The 18,615-nt window shown below is 36.6% G+C and overlaps 1 protein-coding gene and 1 long non-coding RNA gene across 3 annotated transcripts; one reads left to right on the top strand and one right to left on the bottom strand.

Moving 5' to 3' along the window:
* Positions 1-239: 239 nt before the first annotated feature.
* LOC108835431 (uncharacterized) lies at positions 240-2,162 on the bottom strand. 2 transcript variants are annotated; one of them, XR_008946028.1, is made up of 5 exons: positions 1,757-2,162; positions 1,191-1,583; positions 978-1,117; positions 542-880; positions 240-446 (listed from the first exon to the last, which is right to left on the bottom strand). It is a non-coding gene; the product is annotated as an uncharacterized LOC108835431 (long non-coding RNA). The 2 variants fall into 2 exon arrangements; XR_008946027.1 differs by having other exon boundaries at positions 1,191-1,570.
* Positions 2,163-12,761: 10,599 nt separating this feature from the next.
* On the top strand, positions 12,762-18,326 carry LOC108859245 (ferric reduction oxidase 2). The gene is made up of 8 exons (XM_018633132.2): positions 12,762-13,142; positions 13,414-13,516; positions 13,622-13,819; positions 14,155-14,389; positions 16,315-16,642; positions 16,725-16,968; positions 17,078-17,796; positions 17,887-18,326. Exons 1-8 carry the CDS (start codon positions 12,986-12,988, stop codon positions 18,024-18,026), a joined length of 2,124 nt encoding a protein of 707 aa, XP_018488634.1. The 5' UTR covers positions 12,762-12,985; the 3' UTR covers positions 18,027-18,326.
* Positions 18,327-18,615: the final 289 nt, after the last annotated feature.

Raw genomic sequence — 18,615 nt, 5'->3', positions numbered from 1 at the left:
CCTTTTCCAATATGGAGGATCTTATCGTATGAACATATAGCATGTAAGTTTATTACTATACAGTGTTAATTGCTAGGAAAAAAGGTAAAACCATTTGCAGTATTATTTGTTTTTTAGCAACCTGCACTATTAGTTCTGTATAAAGGATATTCGCTTTTAGTGTTATAACTTATAAGAAAAATATTTCTTCCAAATATTCAAAAGATTTGTCTTACATCAAAAAGTTGAGAAGATGGTAATAGCATAAAGCAACCAAAACTATGATTTTTGATGGTATTACAGTATCACCATAAAAGTGATATACAAACACATAATCATCAGAACTATACACACAAACATATGTCTAAATTTTGCTCAAAAAAAAAACATATGTCTAAAAAGTTTCAAGAAGAGTGAAGATCCATGGAAGATCTTCTCGAACCTCGATTCTTTGACGTAACCCTAACCTGTAAGACACGACAAACAACAAAAGTATCAGTAAAAAGAGCTATTACACATGAATAAAAACATATAGTTTTGAAAACTTCTTTTGACGACTAACCTTTGATGACAAAGGAGGCAAAGATGCTCGTCTTGTAAGCTCTTTTCTTTCCTCTTGAACAACTTTTAAGCTTTCTCTCAACTGTTCCACTTCGTTCTGAATCTTTAACCTCTCATAATCAACCGCAGACATCAACTTCCTCCTCGAACCCGAAGAGGTTAACAATTGTTTGCATGGACGACACAGTGGAGGAAGCTTTCGAGCAATCCCCGAGACAATGATACCGTTGTTAACAGAAGATCCTTCTAAACTATTTCTATTACTTCTTACCATCACTCTTATCTATAACAACCACAACTGACACTGCTGCAACAGATGGATTTTTTAAAAACAATCTTTCTGCAAGATGAATCAGTCGTAAAATTTCAGAAAATAAATGCTCAAAGATATATATATAAAATCTCAAATCACGAGCAAAGAAGAGGGCATCCTTAACCTTTAAAAAATCCTGAAGAGCATTAGTTTAAATGATACTTGAGTTGAAGCTCTTGGTTCCGTCAGCAGTGGCCAATGCTCCAGCTTCCTCGCTGATAACATCCAATATTACCTACCGCTTCTCTTCTCCATCCAAAAGCTCTAAATTAAAATTTATAAACAATAAGTTAGAAGAAACATGCATTACAAAACAGAGGAGGTCGTGTAAACTTACCGTTCTCCCATGTTTTCCCATCGTCCATGAGAAGAGGAGACTCACCGGATGAATAGCAGCTTATTGTAAAACCTTCTCTCTCTCTCTCTCTCTCTCTCTCTCTCTCTCTCTCTCTCTCTCTCTCTCTCTCTCTCTCTCTCTCTCTCGGACCACAAGTCAACATAAAACACATATTTATATACGTATAAACCAATCACAACTTATTGTTTTCAGGCTTCATGATATAAAAGAAACAAATACGTAGTGGGTGTACCGGACATTGTAAGAAATACAGAAAGCTTTAATTTCTTACAACTATATTTGGCTGAGAAGCTTCAAGTTCCTCTTCCAGCTCCTGAGTATTTTCTGAGTATTTTCTTTGGAGGCGATGCAATCAGAACCTGGAAAAAACAACTAAAATCAACTTAAATCAACAACAACAATCCTTACAGTTAATGCCAAAACAAAAAAAAAAGTAGAATTATGTGAATAATCAACAAATTAAGATGATAGGTTTTACTGTATTTAGAACGAAACAGATTGGTAAGTTTATTGAAAACTCATAAGGGAAAGTAAAGGGAGTTTACATGTTTATCCGCGAGAAGCTCTTGGTATCGAGATTAATAGCGATTGAACAGGCAAGGTAGATTACAAACCTAATAATCCCAGTGATGGATGAGTCCCAGACAATCTCTTGAGAAAACAACGGTAAAGATCGACTGTAAAGTATGCTGTGACAAAATCGACGTAAGCCATGACGGAAAAGGAATAGAAAATAAGAACTGCAAAGGACTTGGTTTGGGGTGGTGAGGGTTCGTGGGTATGGTCCTAATTTATAGCAAGTGAATGATAAAATCATGAAACGTCTGGATTTGAAAGATGAAGAATCATAGGGAGGTAGAAAGAAAAATTGAAGAAGAGTTTAAAGGTTACGCAAAACTCGAACTCAGAGATTGGAGAAACGAAGCGGAAAAGTTATGGGGGAAGAGAATCCCAAGGGACGAAAAAGGTTTAGAGCCTGTGATGGGCCAAATTATTGGAATTTTTAAAAGGCCCATCCGATGTCTTTCTAAAGCAGCGATGTTGACGTGGCAAAAACAAACTCTCTCATTGGCTGATTTAATTTAGTGACGTGGACAGACTAAGAGTTGAGATTATTCACCTTTTAGTATTGTATTGATTATTAGAATATGTTTGTAACTATTTAGGAAGTTGGAATTTTTATTTTTTTATGAAATAAGATTATACAATCTTGTGGATCATGAAACTATTAACAAAGTTAATTGTTGTGATTTGGCATTATTTTATTTTATTATCAATTATCTATTATAATATTTATGTTTTATATTTAGATTACTTTAGATTTAAATTTTAATTTTCTTATTCACATTAGACATTAATAATACTTAAAGATTTTCAGTTTAGGATATAACTCGTAAACTGAATTTTTATACTGTTAGATTTTGATCCGCGCTTTCAAAGCGCATGATTATTTTCGAAACATTTCAAAATTTATTTGATATAAATATGTATTCTTATACATTTAGATTTATAAATGAAATGTTATATTGAGTATTTTAAAATCCGACCCGACCCACAGTTAAATTGACAAATTGTGTGGTCTCGTATGTAGTTCGGTTTATTTTAAAAAATATATATTATTTAAAAATTCTATAAACCCGTAAAAACAACTAAAACCCGGGATCTGGCTACCGGCTGAACTGATAGATGATCCAATATGAAATTCGGTTTGACTTAAATATTATAGTCAAACTAAATTTTTTCATTTTGTTGTAAGGGTAATAGATCAATATTCGAGAGGATGCATACTAAAAATGAAATATATGTGAGCATCAATAATTTGTATGTATTTTTATTATAGTTTAATGATTTATGTTTGTAAATATAATTTTCATTTATTTAATTAGTTTATAATTTTCATTTATTTAATTAGTTTACTTTTATTATTCACATGTTATTAAATTTTTTATGTTTTGTTTATGACTTATTTTAAATTTAAATTTAATTTCATTATTCGCATTAGAAATGTAAATATTTAGTTATTTTAATCTGTATATATATTTTATTATATATATATATATATATATAATAATAATGTTTTACAACTAATTAAACAATTGATCCACACTCTGTTGCATCAATTTATGTTAATGTAATGTTTTATGATATAATTGTGTTAATATATTTGTTGAATTAGTTAATATTTGATAAATATATTTTTTTGTGTTTGAATAACCCGTAAAAATATATTCATAAAAATATCAAGTAGCATGTTTCATCTTGTTTTAAATATTAATTGTATCGAACTATTAATATTTTATCATAGATATATATATAGATTTATGTATATGTATATCTAATTTAATAAGAATTATATTTTTATGTATTTAATGAGTGTTTTGAAGAAATTGTTTTTTTTGCATTTGGATTAATATATAATTGTATATATACGAATTAATAGACATATATAATTATTTATTACATTAATATATAAAATATAATTTATTTTTATTGAAATTTCGTATTTATATAAATTAAATTCATTAATTTGAAAAAATAATAGATTAGTTAGTTAGTTCCTTAATTTTAGGCATGATGTATATTTAATTTCAATTAAGTTAGATATATGAATATATGAATAGAAATAATATGAAAGATAATTAAATTATATATATAAATATATGAAGAGAAATAATAGGACTAATCTAGACTTTTTTGATAGTCCAAAAAATAGTCGATAAATATTGCTTCTGTTCTAATAGTATTGAAGTCCAAATGGGTAGTACAAGTGATTTATAAATATTGCTTCTGTTCTGATAGTATTGAAGTCCAAATGGGTAGTACAAGTGATTATCAAAACCCAATTCCCTACATTACTTTAATCCTAATACGGTGCCCAACAACAGTTGAGCCATTTACAAGCGATAAAACACGTGTTACTGTCAACCATTGTCGATGTGTGATAACACCTTCGGTGTGTATATTGGAGTTGCTCATGTGTGTTGCTAATTCATTAATGCTGCTTTTTTCTTTTTTTTTCTTCTTTTTTTTAAGAGAATATTTTTCATTTTTTTTTTCACTTTAAATTTCCATTTATTAAACCAAACACGACAAATTCTACAAAGTAACAAAATCCAAACACAAAATAAAGAAAAAAAGGAGAAGAACAGCAAACCAACAACTATCTAAGAAAGTGGAGACGCCAAGTCGAAAGGAACGTAACCGTGGAGGGAAGGTTCCGTTGCTCTTTTGTCAGGATATCCATTTTGGTTCGAAGTAGACGTTGAACTTTCTATAGCAGAGATGACGCAGGTCTAGACGATTGAGTATGGAGTCTTGCATTCCTCTCTTTCCAGATCACATAAAAAGAGGCCTGATAAGCCAGTTTTAAAATGAGGTTGATGTTCTTATCTTGAGTGGGGGCATGTATCCAACGGATCACTTCCAAAACCGGCTGTGGAGGGGATAGATTAACAGCAGAGAAGAAGTATAACCACACCTCTCTCCCATAATCACACTCCGAGAAGATGTGCTGGTGTGATTCATCCGCAGAGCCACACAATAAGCAAGTAGGAGGCACAAGAAGCCCCCAATTTCTCATCCTGTCTCTTGTAGAAAGTCTATTAAGAGCTACTAACCAGGCAAGGAACGCATGCTTTGGTATCAGTCCCTTGAACCAAATCGACTTGTGCTAGTTCACTTCCGGGAGCCTATCATACAAGTGACTCCACAAAGCTGACGAGGAGAAGCTTGACGTAGGAGTAGCATTTCCAATTCTCCATAAGAACCGGTCATCCACTTCTGACTGAGCAATGGGTAGAGGATCGGGTAAGCAAGCCTTTAGAAGGCTAATGATCGGATTCCGAGTTCGATAGGAATGCACCCACCAGTTGTTATTCACTAGTGCATCCTTTACCACTGCATCCAAAGGTAGTCCCGAGACCCTAGGGCCCTGCTCTCCTGTTAGGTGGAGCAGCGAACCCAAGGATGTCCAGTTCTCGTGCCAAAAACTCGCAGTGATACCTGAGCCAACCTCACAAACCACAAAGGATCGAGCTAAGTGCCTCAGCTTACATAGCGATTTCCATATCCAACTGCTCGAGTTCGCAGCATCAAGGATCCAGAAATTCTCAGCACCCATTAAGTGAATTTTTGTCCAAGAGATCCAGAGGGATCCCGAGGAGGCAAAGAGAAGCCAAATCAATTTTAATCCCAAGATCCTATTCCATGGACTCAACCTCCTAAGTCCTAGGCCGCCGGATTTTGTGGCTGAACAGACGACTTCCCAAGAGACTTTAGCGCCTCTTGCCCCTGACGGGACGCCCTTCCATAGAAAGCTATTGCACATTTGCTCCAAGACTCTCAAGCAACCATTCGGGAGAAGGAATATGGAAGCCCAAAAAGAAATGGTAGAGTAAATGACTGATTTTAGGAGCTGAAGCCTACCTGCGAAGGAAAGATGCTTAACAGTCCAAGAAGAAAACCGAGCATGTAGCTTATCCAATAGAGGTTGATAGTCCTGCTTTCTTAGCTTCTTGGTGGTGAGAGGAACCCCCAAGTACCTCACCGGAAAGGATCCCTGGGATATACTATAAGCCGCTGCAACTGTCCTACTGCGAACTATGTCCCCTCCATCCAAGAACACCGCTGACTTGCTTATGTTAATACCCAGACCTGAGCACTTATCAAATCTGTCCAAGATGTCAAGTAAACCCTGAAGAGACCTTTCTGTACCGTCAAAGAACAGCAGCACATCATCCGCAAAGCTAACATGAGTAATCAGAGGAGCATTTCCCAAAGGATGAAGACCGAACAGGTTGTCCATCGCTCCTCTATCAAGAAGTTTGGCTAAGACGTCCATTGCCATTACAAAGAGATGAGAAGAGAGGAGATTGGGTCACCTTGTCGCAAGCCCTTCTTACCCGGGAAGCAATCCCGTAATTCTCCATTGAACGCTATGCTGAACGAGGTTGTTGTGATACATTCCTTTATCAAATTAATGAAAAATTCCTGAAGACCAAAAGCTGTCAGAGTATTCAGCATAAAGGACCAGTTCACGTTGTCATAAGCTTTCATGAGATCCACCTGCAGACAACCCCTAGTCGTTGGACCCCTCTTATGAAACCCGGTGACCATCTCAGACGCTAGGAGGACGTTTTCACATAGAAACCTCCCCTTGATGAAACCCACCTGATTATGTTGCACAACGTCTGGCACGAATAACTGAAGGCGTTTTTTGAGAAGTCTAGCTATGACTTTGTAGACAGTGGAGCAACAAGACACCGGCCTAAACTTAGCGAGCTCATCTGCACCCGTGACCTTAGGATCAGAGCTACACTGGTAGCATTAGAATTCTTTAGCAGTCTACCTGAAGTAAAGAATTCCTGAACTGCATGTGTAGTCTCTTCACCCACTATTTCCCATGCATCCATGAAAAATTCCACAGAAAACCCGTCGGGGCCTGGTGCCTTACACTTAGGCATTTTGAAGAAAACTGCTTTGATTTCCTCCTCAGTAGGGATACGAGAGAGCTCTTCCGCAAGTGCCTCAGAACACCGGAACGGATGGAGGTCTCGGATCTCCTCAACGGACATTGGGTAATACCTCTACTTTCTGAGCCTAACAGATTTTTGAAGTATGCTATGATATCTTGTGTATTTGCATCATTTTGATATTTTTTTATTTTTTTTTTATCATTAGAATCCATATAGTATGCATATAGGTTGCATTTGCATTGCATTTGTCCTTATCAGGTATTGGAGATGCTAGTTGGTGATTTGGAGACATTAGAGATGATTTTGGAGCAAAAGAGGATGATTTATGTTCAAGAATCTCACCACGGCTAAGTGTCCCAGCGGTCTCGCGCCCCAGCGGTCTCGTGTCCCCGTCCTCCATGCCGCTGTGCATCGACAAAAAGCTGGAGAAAATACGCAAGCTCACTCGGCCTGGTCCCGCGGTCTCCCTGCCCGCGCCACAGAAATGAAGCTCCCACAGCCTAAGTGTCCCAGCGGTCTGCGTGCCCCAGCGGCCTTGTGGCGCGTCATCCAGGCTGCTGCGGGTCTGAAGAGTGATATTTTACCATTTTGCCCCTCTACGTTTTACTTTTCAAAAACCTAATTTTAAGTGTTCTGTAAGCCAGGGAGGCTAATCTATCTTTTTTACACTTGGTAAACATCAAAAACTATTGGGGATTTTCATCTTTTGGATCATTGATTCTCTTGTTCTTATTTTATTTCTTGTTGATTTCTGTTATTTTATCTCTGTTTATGATCAATCTGAAACTCAATATGGGTTTAAGAATGATCATGAACATTAGTGAGTAATCCACCTTTGAATTCATGGGTTAGGAAGATTTAGGGTGATTAAGTTAGTTCTAGGATGTTTTAGTATAAATCAAACCTTATTCCTTGCCTAGGAGAGTATTCGTAATGCATCTGTTGAGTTGGCCTCTCAAAAGTTGATCTTTAGACATCTCCCACCCACAAGGTGTTCGATGATATGTCTGAGTCAACTCTCCTAAGCTCTTAACACACTTTACCAAAGACATTTGTTGTTAAGGGTGTTAAGATAGCCAATAGACTTGTTTGTTAATGATTGCTTTTATATTATTCAGCCAAAGACATTTGATGTCTGAAATATGTTAGCAAATGAGCATTCATCTAGACATAGAGTTTGTTTAAGATTGCGTCTAAGCTTAAGGTTGTCTAGTTTGATTGACTGTTGCCATCCTTAGTTCGAAGCTTGATCACCCAATGTCTAAATTCCTATACCCATGAGTTCTCCTTTCTCATAAAAGAAAGTTCATTGATTTACTGTTTTTATTGTTTAGTTGCTGCATTTTAGGTTCTAGATATCATCAAACCATCGATTGCACTTAGATTAAGGAAGTACTTGTATTCTTGGTGCTTTAAATCCCTCAGAACTGGTTCGACAACTTACTTCCACTATACTATCATTTGACTTAGGAGCCTCAAAACTCCTAACATCATGCTACCGTCATGCCTTTAATCTGCTGTTGATTATAGATACGAAGGCCAGATGAGTCCCTGATGTATCGAATCGCATTCCAAGACTGATTGGCCAAAACCACTCGGTGAAAGAATTTCGTGTTGGAGTCACCTTCTCTCAGCCATCTTATTATTGACTTTACCGTGAAGAAACTCTCTTGAGCAGAGACAAAGAAAACCCACACCTCTCTAGCCATTGATTCCTCAGCCATCAAAGCTTCCGTTGGTGTCGTCAGGAGTATGGACTGGATTCTCTCCAACTCCTCCAAAGCAGTCTTGGTTTTTTGTTGAATATTACTGAACTTCTCCATGTTCAATTTCTTACAGCAGTCCTTAGCTTTCTTTAGTCTCTGGCCCAAAGTAAAGAGTTTGGAGCCTACTCCAACTGATTCGCTCCAAGCTGAACAGAGACTCGGGATGAAATCAGAATGAGTGGCGACAAACAAGAAATACTTGAAGCTTTTCTTTCCTGAAATTTGGGTTGGAGAGAAAGTAACCAAGCACGGAGAGTGGTCTGAATCACCCGGGGGGTCAAATGTGGCCAAGGATTCCGGGAACCTTTGATTTCAATCTGGATTAACGATGGCTCTGTCAAGCTTCCTTAATATTGGCTCCTCCGGTCTACAATTGGTCCAGGTATAATAAGTCCCCCTGCAGCTGAGATCGGAGAGCTCGTTTGACTCCATAAATTCACGAAGATCCTCCATTCCTCTTAGCGGGGGGTTATAGGCTTGGATTGAATAATGCTCGCTAGTGCTTAGAATCTGGTTGAAGTCCCCGATCATCATCCAAGCAGAGCTTCTTAAAGGAGAGGACGAGTTAATTTCAGAAATCTCCCTCCATAGCTCCTTTCTCTGGCCCTCAGTATTGAAACCATAGACAAAGGCCACTGAAACTGAAATATCCGAAGCAGGATCAAACACCCCACACAAAATAAACTGAGCAGCCTTCTTATAAACGACGACTGAAATTGCCGGATCCCATACAATCCAGATCCTTCCCAACTCCGCGTACGAGTAGTTATTATCCCATCTCCAGCCCGGAAAGGTTGAAGCCATTATTGCCGGAGCATTCTCTTCCAAGACTTTCGTCTCCAAGATACCCCCAATGAGCGGTTTATTATTATTCATCCAACTTTTTACAAAAGATTGACGGGCTCGATGGTTAAAGCCCCTTACGTTCCAAGAAAAAATCTTCATATATACAAGATATGGTAGGGAGAAAAGCTAGAATCGACGAGGTTTCCTCCCCAAGGCTTCGCCCCGGATGGAAGAAAACATCTGAGTAACTGACTGAGAAGGAGAAGACTGCGCGATCTTTGCCTCAAGCCTTCTTAATTTCTTTGCCTTCTTTACTGCTGCAGGAGATGGCAAAAAAGGGATTTCTCCCTCCTCCAAATCAGCTCCTGGATCCACTAAGGTCCGTCCGGCTTCCTGAGCGGGGCTAGCTGGAGATATCAAACTCTGTGATTGCGATATGTCGGGTTGAGAATGGTTAGGGATGCGAAGTTTCTTGTTCTTGTCCACTCTGTGAGTTAGGAACCTAAGAGATGGTTTGCCAGCAAACGGGGGAAAACCGGTAACACGAGCAAGTTGATTAGATACAGGAAGTTTCTTCTTGGAAACCAGCTGCAACTCCTCCACATGAACCTGCGCAGATGTCTTAGTTGCCACCTGTGGGTGGAACCTCAATAACCTCCTCTGGGGTTAACTCCACAGCCATTAACTCTGTTTCTCCTTGAGTATTAACCTCCATTACTACACTGTCGGCAACTGGCTCCATACCATCCACCATGGAGTGAGACTCCAGACTCACATCCTTATCCACCATAGTAACCTGAGTTGCTGCCACCGAAACTCTTGGAAGAATTTGATGTTGCTTGAAGTTTCTACGCTGAATCGGGTTCAAACAGTATTTGAGCGAATGACCAAACTTTCCACAATTACAGCATTTCGGAGGAAGACGAGGATACTCGACGTTTACCCGGACCGAGTAGCCTTGAGTGTCTCTTACTATGACTGCCAGTGGAGGAAGAAATTCCAGCTTAATCTCCACTTTAACCTTCGTGTCTCCAAAGTGAAAGGGTTCCAATTTAGAGTTTTCCGTGTGAAGGGGTTCCCCGATACCGCTAGCAATAACACTAATTCCATCTAGGGAGTATAGCTGAGGAGGGACGCTTTTCAGAACAGCCCAAGTCGGAGCGGTGGTTAGGTCCTGCAACTCAAGAGAAGTGTCGGCTGACAACGGAACCGTTGTCATTGCACAGTTGTCAACCAGCCAATAACCAACCTCGAGAACCCATTTGCGAGTAGCCTCCGAAGGAATGAGAATCAAACAGGCCGTCTGAGATAAAGCGTGGATGGAGATGTTACCATGTTTACCCCAGACAGGGTTGAGGTCGCTGTAAATCCTGCTTGGAACCGGGCAACGGCTATGAAAATGAGCTATGATGTGGTCCTTCCAAGATTTTGAGGCTTGTAGGACTACTGAAGCTGGAGCGATAACCACCGGGAATCCATCGACGACTGCAGATGGAGAAGCTATTTTCCTGAGGTTTCTGAGTGAGTTCTTGAATCTCTGAGCATAAGACGGAGCTTTCTCCGACGGGATTGACGCCGGGATGGAAGAGAACGCCTTTTGAGAGGATGAGTTGAGCAGAGGGAGAAACTCCTCTGGTTCGTCTGGGGGATCTGGAGTAGACGAAAGCGGATTACCGGACTGAGCCATCTGATATGCGGAGGGGGAGCCAGGAGGAGTATCGAGGCCACAGAAGGAGGCCGACGGCGGTATCGAAATCCTAAGAAATCGCCACAAAAATCGTCTTTTTATTGTTTTTGTTTTTTGGTTCTATCAGTAATTGATCTCTTGTATTCCAACATATCTTATTATCCCAGTGCACTTAATTATAAATTTGTAAGTGAATAAACAAACTTATGAAAATAATCAGAATCGAATTTAAATCGTTAACCGTATTAAAGCTCAAGTCCAAACCCAAGACAAACCAAGCCATAAATCCAACAAATGTTATAAATCTATGTGTATTAGGGTTGTTCTTGCAAGTAGACTAGTAGTATAAATGTGAATGTAATGTGATGAATAGAGTAATTTTGGCTGCGTTGAATGCAGCCTCTCCTTTTACATTTATGAATCATTTACAACCTTACTTATCTTGGTGACAAGATTAAAGCTTCTTCCTTCCTTTAGTTTCGTTGCACAATAAAATTTTAATAAGTCATTTCAATATTTTTCTATTCTATCTTAATAAAGCTCATCTGAGCAAAGTCTAGTGTCTTTTTTTTTTGTCAACTAGCAAAGTCTAGTGTCTAGTTTTCTGATTATCTTCAAACCGGAACCTCACGTGTCTCATATTTTTTATAGTTTCTGTCGTACACCAAAAAATAGAATTTCCACCCCACCATTCTCAAAAATTTTAAAATGTACAAATACTGGTAGGAAGCAATATAAAACTATTTCGAATTAAAAAATGTATATACACAAAAGTCAAAACTTGATGTAATGTAAAGTGATGTTATGATGATGAGGAAGAACAACGAATATGAATGGGAATGGGCCTGATTCATCTTTTCCTCGTTGGCTTTAAAATGCACATTCTTTTTTTTTTGACACGCGTGAGATTCGTGGACGGTGAAAGACAGTGACACACATAAGTCGACATATGACTCGTGTCTATTTCGCACGTATGTATCGGCACGAACTCGGTGAACCTACCAGAACCGAACACGAACCAGATTCTTTACAACCATCCAATTTGGGGTATCTATCTTTTTATCCCTAGCAAGTAGCAAGCACTTCCGAGTTCTTAAGCAACTTTTATGTTACCTTTTAGTAATTATTGCGTCACAATTACGGATATAATCGTGTATATATAGAGCTTTTGGTACTAACTATGAGGCTTTTTGGCCCATATAGCTTAGTGTTTAATTTACTTGTTATATCTTACGTAAAACGAACATCTCATGTCATAATTGAGATGCACTTGGACATTTTTTAACGGTTCAACACCTTAATTAGAATAGTTAATTATCAATAGGCCATGAGCAATAAAGGTAGCATGGTCCTTGGCTTCTTCTTCCTCAAGTCAGAGTCTTCTACTATACTTTTTTATAATCCATGTAGGCTTATATCCCTACTGATCCATTGAAACAACATAAATCGTAATCATATTCCTATTCCTGAACTAAATTGTTTGAGACTGGGAGGATGTACACACGAGAATATTGATTGTTCTTGCATACCATATAGAATTTTAAGTATTTTTTTATCCGGTAATGAAATTTAGCCACCACTGGTTCAATACATATTTGAATCTAGTTCTAATCCAACTAAACCAAAATGTTCGGTTTCAAAAACTTTGTTACAAGAATATCTACGTGTCACAACTTTCTATCCAACTTATCGTACGTTGCACATACCGTATATTCTATTTATTTTGTGTACATATCGTATATTCAAATATCAAATAATTGATTCTATTCTTCATACCATTTTCTACGTCATCTCGACCTTAAAAAGAACAAATGGATGGAAATAATGAATGAAAACAAAAAACAAGATCCATGGGGAGAGTCACATGCATGGAGCATGCAACTAGCTTACTTCATCTAATTCCCACTCGAAAATTTCTCTTTATATATATACTTACTCTACCCTGGCTTCTTCCCTCAAAACAGGCTAACTGATCCTTCTCACTAATTAAAGCGATCGTATCTCTTAAAATCATAGGACAGAGAGAGAGAAGAAAGAAGAGAGGGAGAGAGAAGAGAGAGGATGGAGATGATTAAGCAAGTGAGTAAGTTCTTCATGATGGTGGTATTCCTTGGAACTATCATGCTCTGGATCATGATGCCAACACTAACCTATCGCAACAAGTGGCTTCCTTATATGCGTTTAAAGTTTGGAGCATCAACTTATTTTGGTTCCTCAGGTTTGTAAGATCAAATAATATATGGATTTATACTACACCAACCATTAATCATCTAGATTTTGCCCTTACTAACTTTAGGAATCTCTGACTGTTATAAACATAAATTTTATGTTGCTGTTCTTTCTTTTTTTAATTGGGTTAAAAAAAGTTTTGTTTATCAAACAACAACGTATCAAAAATTCAAAACGCAACGCTAAACACAAAACAAGCCTTTATTTCGCGTCTGCATTTACAACTCTTAAGAATATTAATATTTTTCTTCGCACTACAGGGACGACGCTTTTCATGTATATGTTACCAATGATCGTCGTAGCTTGTTTGGGATGTGTCTATCTTCACTTCAAGAAACGAAAGAGTCCACACCAAAACGATAGGTACAAAGTTCGTCGAGTAAACCGGTGTATCATGTCGACAGCCTAATTGCATACCTTTCAATCTTTCATCACTCTTTTGACAATTAGTTTCTCTGTATAATAAAGGGAGACGAATGAAGTAGTGGTGTGGAATGCACTGAGAAAGCCAATGTTAGTGAAGGGACCATTGGGGATAGTCTCAGTGACCGAGATCATGTTCTTGGCTATGTTTGTGGCTCTTCTTCTTTGGAGCTTTATCACTTACTTGCGCAATAACTTTGCCACTATCACTCCTCGATCAGCCGCCGCACATGGCGAATCTTTGTAAGCATTTCTTTCTCTTCTTTCACTACAACCGTACAAAATATAATATCTGGTTGCGTTATTATTATATAGATTCGTTTATCTTATGTATATACTGAAAATATTATTATAATAGAAAAGCTATACCAAAACAAATGAATGTAATTATATTGATTACTAAACTACTATTATATCATGGTTAATTCATGGTTTATCACATGATAATTTGCATAATAAATCATTATTGCATAATAACTTAACTAAATCATTATCGAATAGAGTTTTAATAGATGAAGAGAAGTATATAGACAGTCTAGTATGTTTTCAAAAGTTAAGAAAATTATGATGAATTAAAGGTGGCAAGCCAAGCTGGAGTCAGCGGCTCTAAGGATAGGGCTGATTGGAAACATATGTTTAGCATTTTTGTTCTTACCGGTGGCACGTGGGTCGTCTTTGCTACCGGCGGTGGGACTTACCTCGGAGTCGAGCATAAAATACCATATTTGGCTCGGCCATATGGTCCTGGCCATTTTCACCGTTCATGGTCTATGCTACATCATCTATTGGGTCTCTATGCATGAAAGCTCTCAGGTATATCTTTGGTTTATTTATATCAAATGTTTTTGTTTCAAAACAAGGTTAATATTCGAATTTGGCTCGGCCTAATATTCTAGTAATTGGGTCCCGCCTCAGAATACGAAAACAAAGTCTAAATTAATGCACCATTTCCGGTCAACGTCACTCCGAATAGAGCACCTTCCATCTAAGTTCTTTTTATAATCATAACTAGGTGTTTTCCTGCACCATGTGCAGAAATAAAACTTTTAAAATATAAATTTATTTTAAAATATAAAATTTGTTAATTTTTGACTTTTTTAATTTTTTATTTTATTATTTGCTTACAATATACAATCTAATTTAATCATATGTAAAACTTTAAGATTAAAAAAATATTTTTATTCAATGTATATTTAGTAATATACTAATATATATGTATATCTTTTTGTAAAATATATTAAATCAAATTTTGTAAATGTAAGAGAAAATTTTGTTAAGTGTATAATTATCAAAACATAAAACTAAATAATTTTCTAAAATTTGTGGATCTTAAAAATAAACTAATAGTATTGGATTAGAAAATTACATTTAAAAACTGTATAATTTTGAAGAATTGTTTTACTAATAATAATTATAAAATAAAATTAACTTTAAAAAAATCCAAAATAATATTATATTTCTTTTTATAACATAATATTATTTATTGCTATATTAATGATGATCTATGAGTTATTAGCATATTTTAAAAACTTACTAAAAATATAAATCAACAATAAAAGTAAATGTCCATGTCACTATTTAAAGAAAATTATTTGAAAAAAATATATACTTAAAAAATATAGCTATTGCTATATTAATGATGATTTATGAGTTATTACCATATTTTAAAAACTTAATAAAAATACAAATCAACAATAAAAGTAAATGTCCATGTTACTATTTAATGAAAATTATTATTTCTTAAAAATATACTTATAAAAATATAGCTAAATAATATTTCGAAATTTAATTATTATTATATTTTTATTTAATTTATTATTTATTTTATATTAATTATGATATATAAATTATTACCATATTTTAAAAACATCAATGTAAATAAATGAACACTAAATATAAATCAACACTAAATGTAAATATCCATGTCATAATTTATTTCAAGCCATGTCATCAATGTTAGTGTGCCATGTCATAATTTTTTTTTCAAAATTAATATGGTGATGACACATGTCAAAATTACTTCTCAAATATAGACTAGGGGATAATAATCGAACAGTAGTATATTATATTGCGTCAAATATTTAATATTGAGTTTTTACAGACAGAGGCCCGTTGAAGGCCCTAAACAATTTAGTAAAAGTTTTTAAAAAAATTCTTTTGCAAATTTGAAAGATTTTTTATGTAATTTTTTTCCAGAAAAATAAAAATATAAACTAATGTTTCATTTCACTATGTTTAGAGCATCTCCAACTCCACTTCATAATTTATTCCAAAATTGAGAATGAAGTTGAAAATGGAGTGGAAAATGGAGGGATGACCAAAAAATAAAAGTATTACTCTATTATTCCATTCCCCACTATATTTCCAACTTCATTCTCAATTTTGAAGTAAAATATGGAGTGAGGTTGGAGATGCCCTTAGGACCCTCCCTGATCACCGAAAATGAATGTGAAGCAACTAATATTTGTTGATCTAAATACAAAAATTTAATTGAGCGCGCATTTTAACGTGGAAACTTTATGATAAGTGTTCCTTCTAAGAAATCGTATACGTTTCTTTACGATCCGATTATTGTGATCATAATGTAATGTCATTTTCATGTGTCTTGTATAAACCGAAAGAGTCATTGAAGTCCAAGATAAATCCAGTGGTTTTTTAGTCAACCTTTTACGTATTTCATTTCACTTCATACTTGGTATTAAATAACGAAACTGCCATGGAATTAATTAATGGCGCAGATGCTCATGTGGGATACAAAACATATCTCGAATTTAGCCGGAGAGATATCACTATTCGCCGGACTTTTGATGTGGGCCACCACATTTCCGGTGATTAGGAGGAGATTCTTTGAAGTCTTCTTCTACACTCACTATCTCTACATCGTCTTCATGCTCTTCTTCCTCCTCCACGTTGGAATATCATTCTCATTCATCGCTTTTCCTGGCTTCTACATCTTCATGGTCGACCGTTTCCTTAGATTTCTTCAGTCACGTGACAACATTCGTGTTCTCTCTGCTCGGATTCTCCCTTCACACACCATCGAGCTCACCTTCTCAAAAAACCCTAGTGAGTTCTCAAAATTTACAACTTCTTATTGTGATTCAAATATTTTATAAATAAGCTATAATATTTTTTTTTGTTAAAACAGGTTTGGTTTATAGCCCGACGAGCATATTGTTTGTGAACATACCGAGCATTTCGAAGTTGCAATGGCATCCATTTACGATTACTTCAAGCAGCAAACTCGAACCAGAGAAGCTAAGTGTTGTGATCAAGAGCGAAGGCAAATGGTCAACTAAGCTTTACCAGAGTCTTTCTTCTTCTGATCAGATCGACCACCTCGCTGTTTCGGTCGAGGGTCCTTACGGTCCTGCTTCTACTGATTTCTTAAGGTATTTTTATATACTTTTCTTTTTCAAAGACACAACAATAGTTTAATTTCTTGTGTCTCAAGAAACTTTGATTTATCGATGTAATTTTTGTTTTCTTGTGGTGGTCTAGGCATGAAGCTCTGGTCATGGTGAGCGGAGGAAGCGGGATAACTCCATTTATCTCGGTCATCCGTGATATGATCGCAACAAGGCAAAACCAAAAATGCAAAATCCCCAAAATCACACTAATTTGCGCTTTTAAGAACTCTTCAGAAATCTCCATGCTTGACCTTCTCTTGCCATTATCGGGTCTCCAAACGGAACTACCCTCTGACATAGACATCAAAATCGAGGCCTTCATAACCCGAGAGAAAGAACCAAGAAGCGAAGCTACATCAGAGAAAATCAAAACACTCTGGTTCAAGTCAAGTCTTTCAGACCAGCCCATCTCATCAATCCTCGGACCAAACTCATGGCTATGTCTCGGCGGAATTCTCTCATCCTCTTTCTTGATCTTCTTGATAATTATCGGTATCATCACTAGGTATTACATTTACCCGATCGACCACAACACCAACAAGATCTACTCATTGACTTCAAAGACCATCATATACATCTTAGTCATCTGTGTGAGCATCATGGCGACTTCAAGTGCAGCTATGTTTTGGAACAAGAAGAAGAAGTACGGCAACGTCGACAATAAACAGGTTCAGAACGTCGACGTTCCATCTCCAACGTCTTCACCAACATCAGGTGGTAACAATTCCTTTAGAGAAATCGAAAGTTCGCCACAAGAATCGCTCGTGCAGTGCACCAACCTGCATTACGGAGAAAGACCTAACCTTACAAGTAATATATACGTACCTTATCCATATCTATCTCTATGTAGACGAGTATTGTTATTCTAATTAGGTGCTTGTAATTGGTGTATATGAACAGAACTTCTATTTGATGTGGAAGGTTCGAGTGTGGGAGTTCTTGTGTGTGGGCCGAAGAAGATGAGACAAAAGGTTGCGGAGATTTGTTCCTCTGGTTTGGCTAAGAATCTCCATTTTGAATCTATCAGTTTCAGCTGGTGAGTGGTGATCATTCTCATCTGCTGTGGAAGTTGCTTGGATTGCAAGTTAATAAGGTGGTCATGTGATTTGACCTATCTTTATGTGCCTCTTACGTTTGACTTTTTCCGGTTTATGTTTTTCTTCTTTAGGAATATTTTAGTGTGAAAATCCCAACCCTCTCAAAGATACGTACGAGACCCTTTGTTTGTAATCCTTACGTACGTTTCTATATGTTACAAACTCGGTCACGAATCGAGGCATGTAGCTTTTGTAAATTGTAAATGCTGGAAAATAAAAAGAATCCTTTTTTGAGTCATAAAATATGGTTCTACCCATCGCCATCAGTCTCTATTACTTAGTTCATTCCAAATCCTATAGCGAAACAAAACGATGTGAAAGAAAAAAACTTTACATCGTCTTATAATTTAGTAACCTCCTCTCTACATTCATATGATCTCTACTCATTTTCTTGCAAACCAAAAATTTTAAAACGCACTTAATCTAATCTCTATGAAAAGACAATCGCGTCCACAACAAGACTACTACTTTTTTTTTTGAAAAAGACAAGACTACTTCTTTCCACATAAAGATTCAAACAGATCGATCAATG

This window comes from Raphanus sativus, chromosome 5 (genome assembly GCF_000801105.2).
Source record: "Raphanus sativus cultivar WK10039 chromosome 5, ASM80110v3, whole genome shotgun sequence".
Taxonomy (NCBI): domain Eukaryota; kingdom Viridiplantae; phylum Streptophyta; class Magnoliopsida; order Brassicales; family Brassicaceae; genus Raphanus; species Raphanus sativus.
This window is presented reverse-complemented; position numbering and strand designations above follow the sequence as displayed.

Bases quoted from the DNA above. Each gene is read 5' to 3' on its own strand.
- LOC108859245 (XM_018633132.2), top strand. From the start codon at position 12,986: ATGGAGATGATTAAGCAAGTGAGTAAGTTCTTCATGATGGTGGTATTC. The intron at 13,517-13,621 runs GTACAAAGTTCG...TGTATAATAAAG, and splicing joins AGTCCACACCAAAACGATAG to GGAGACGAATGAAGTAGTGG. The intron at 16,969-17,077 runs GTATTTTTATAT...GTGGTGGTCTAG, and splicing joins GCTTCTACTGATTTCTTAAG to GCATGAAGCTCTGGTCATGG.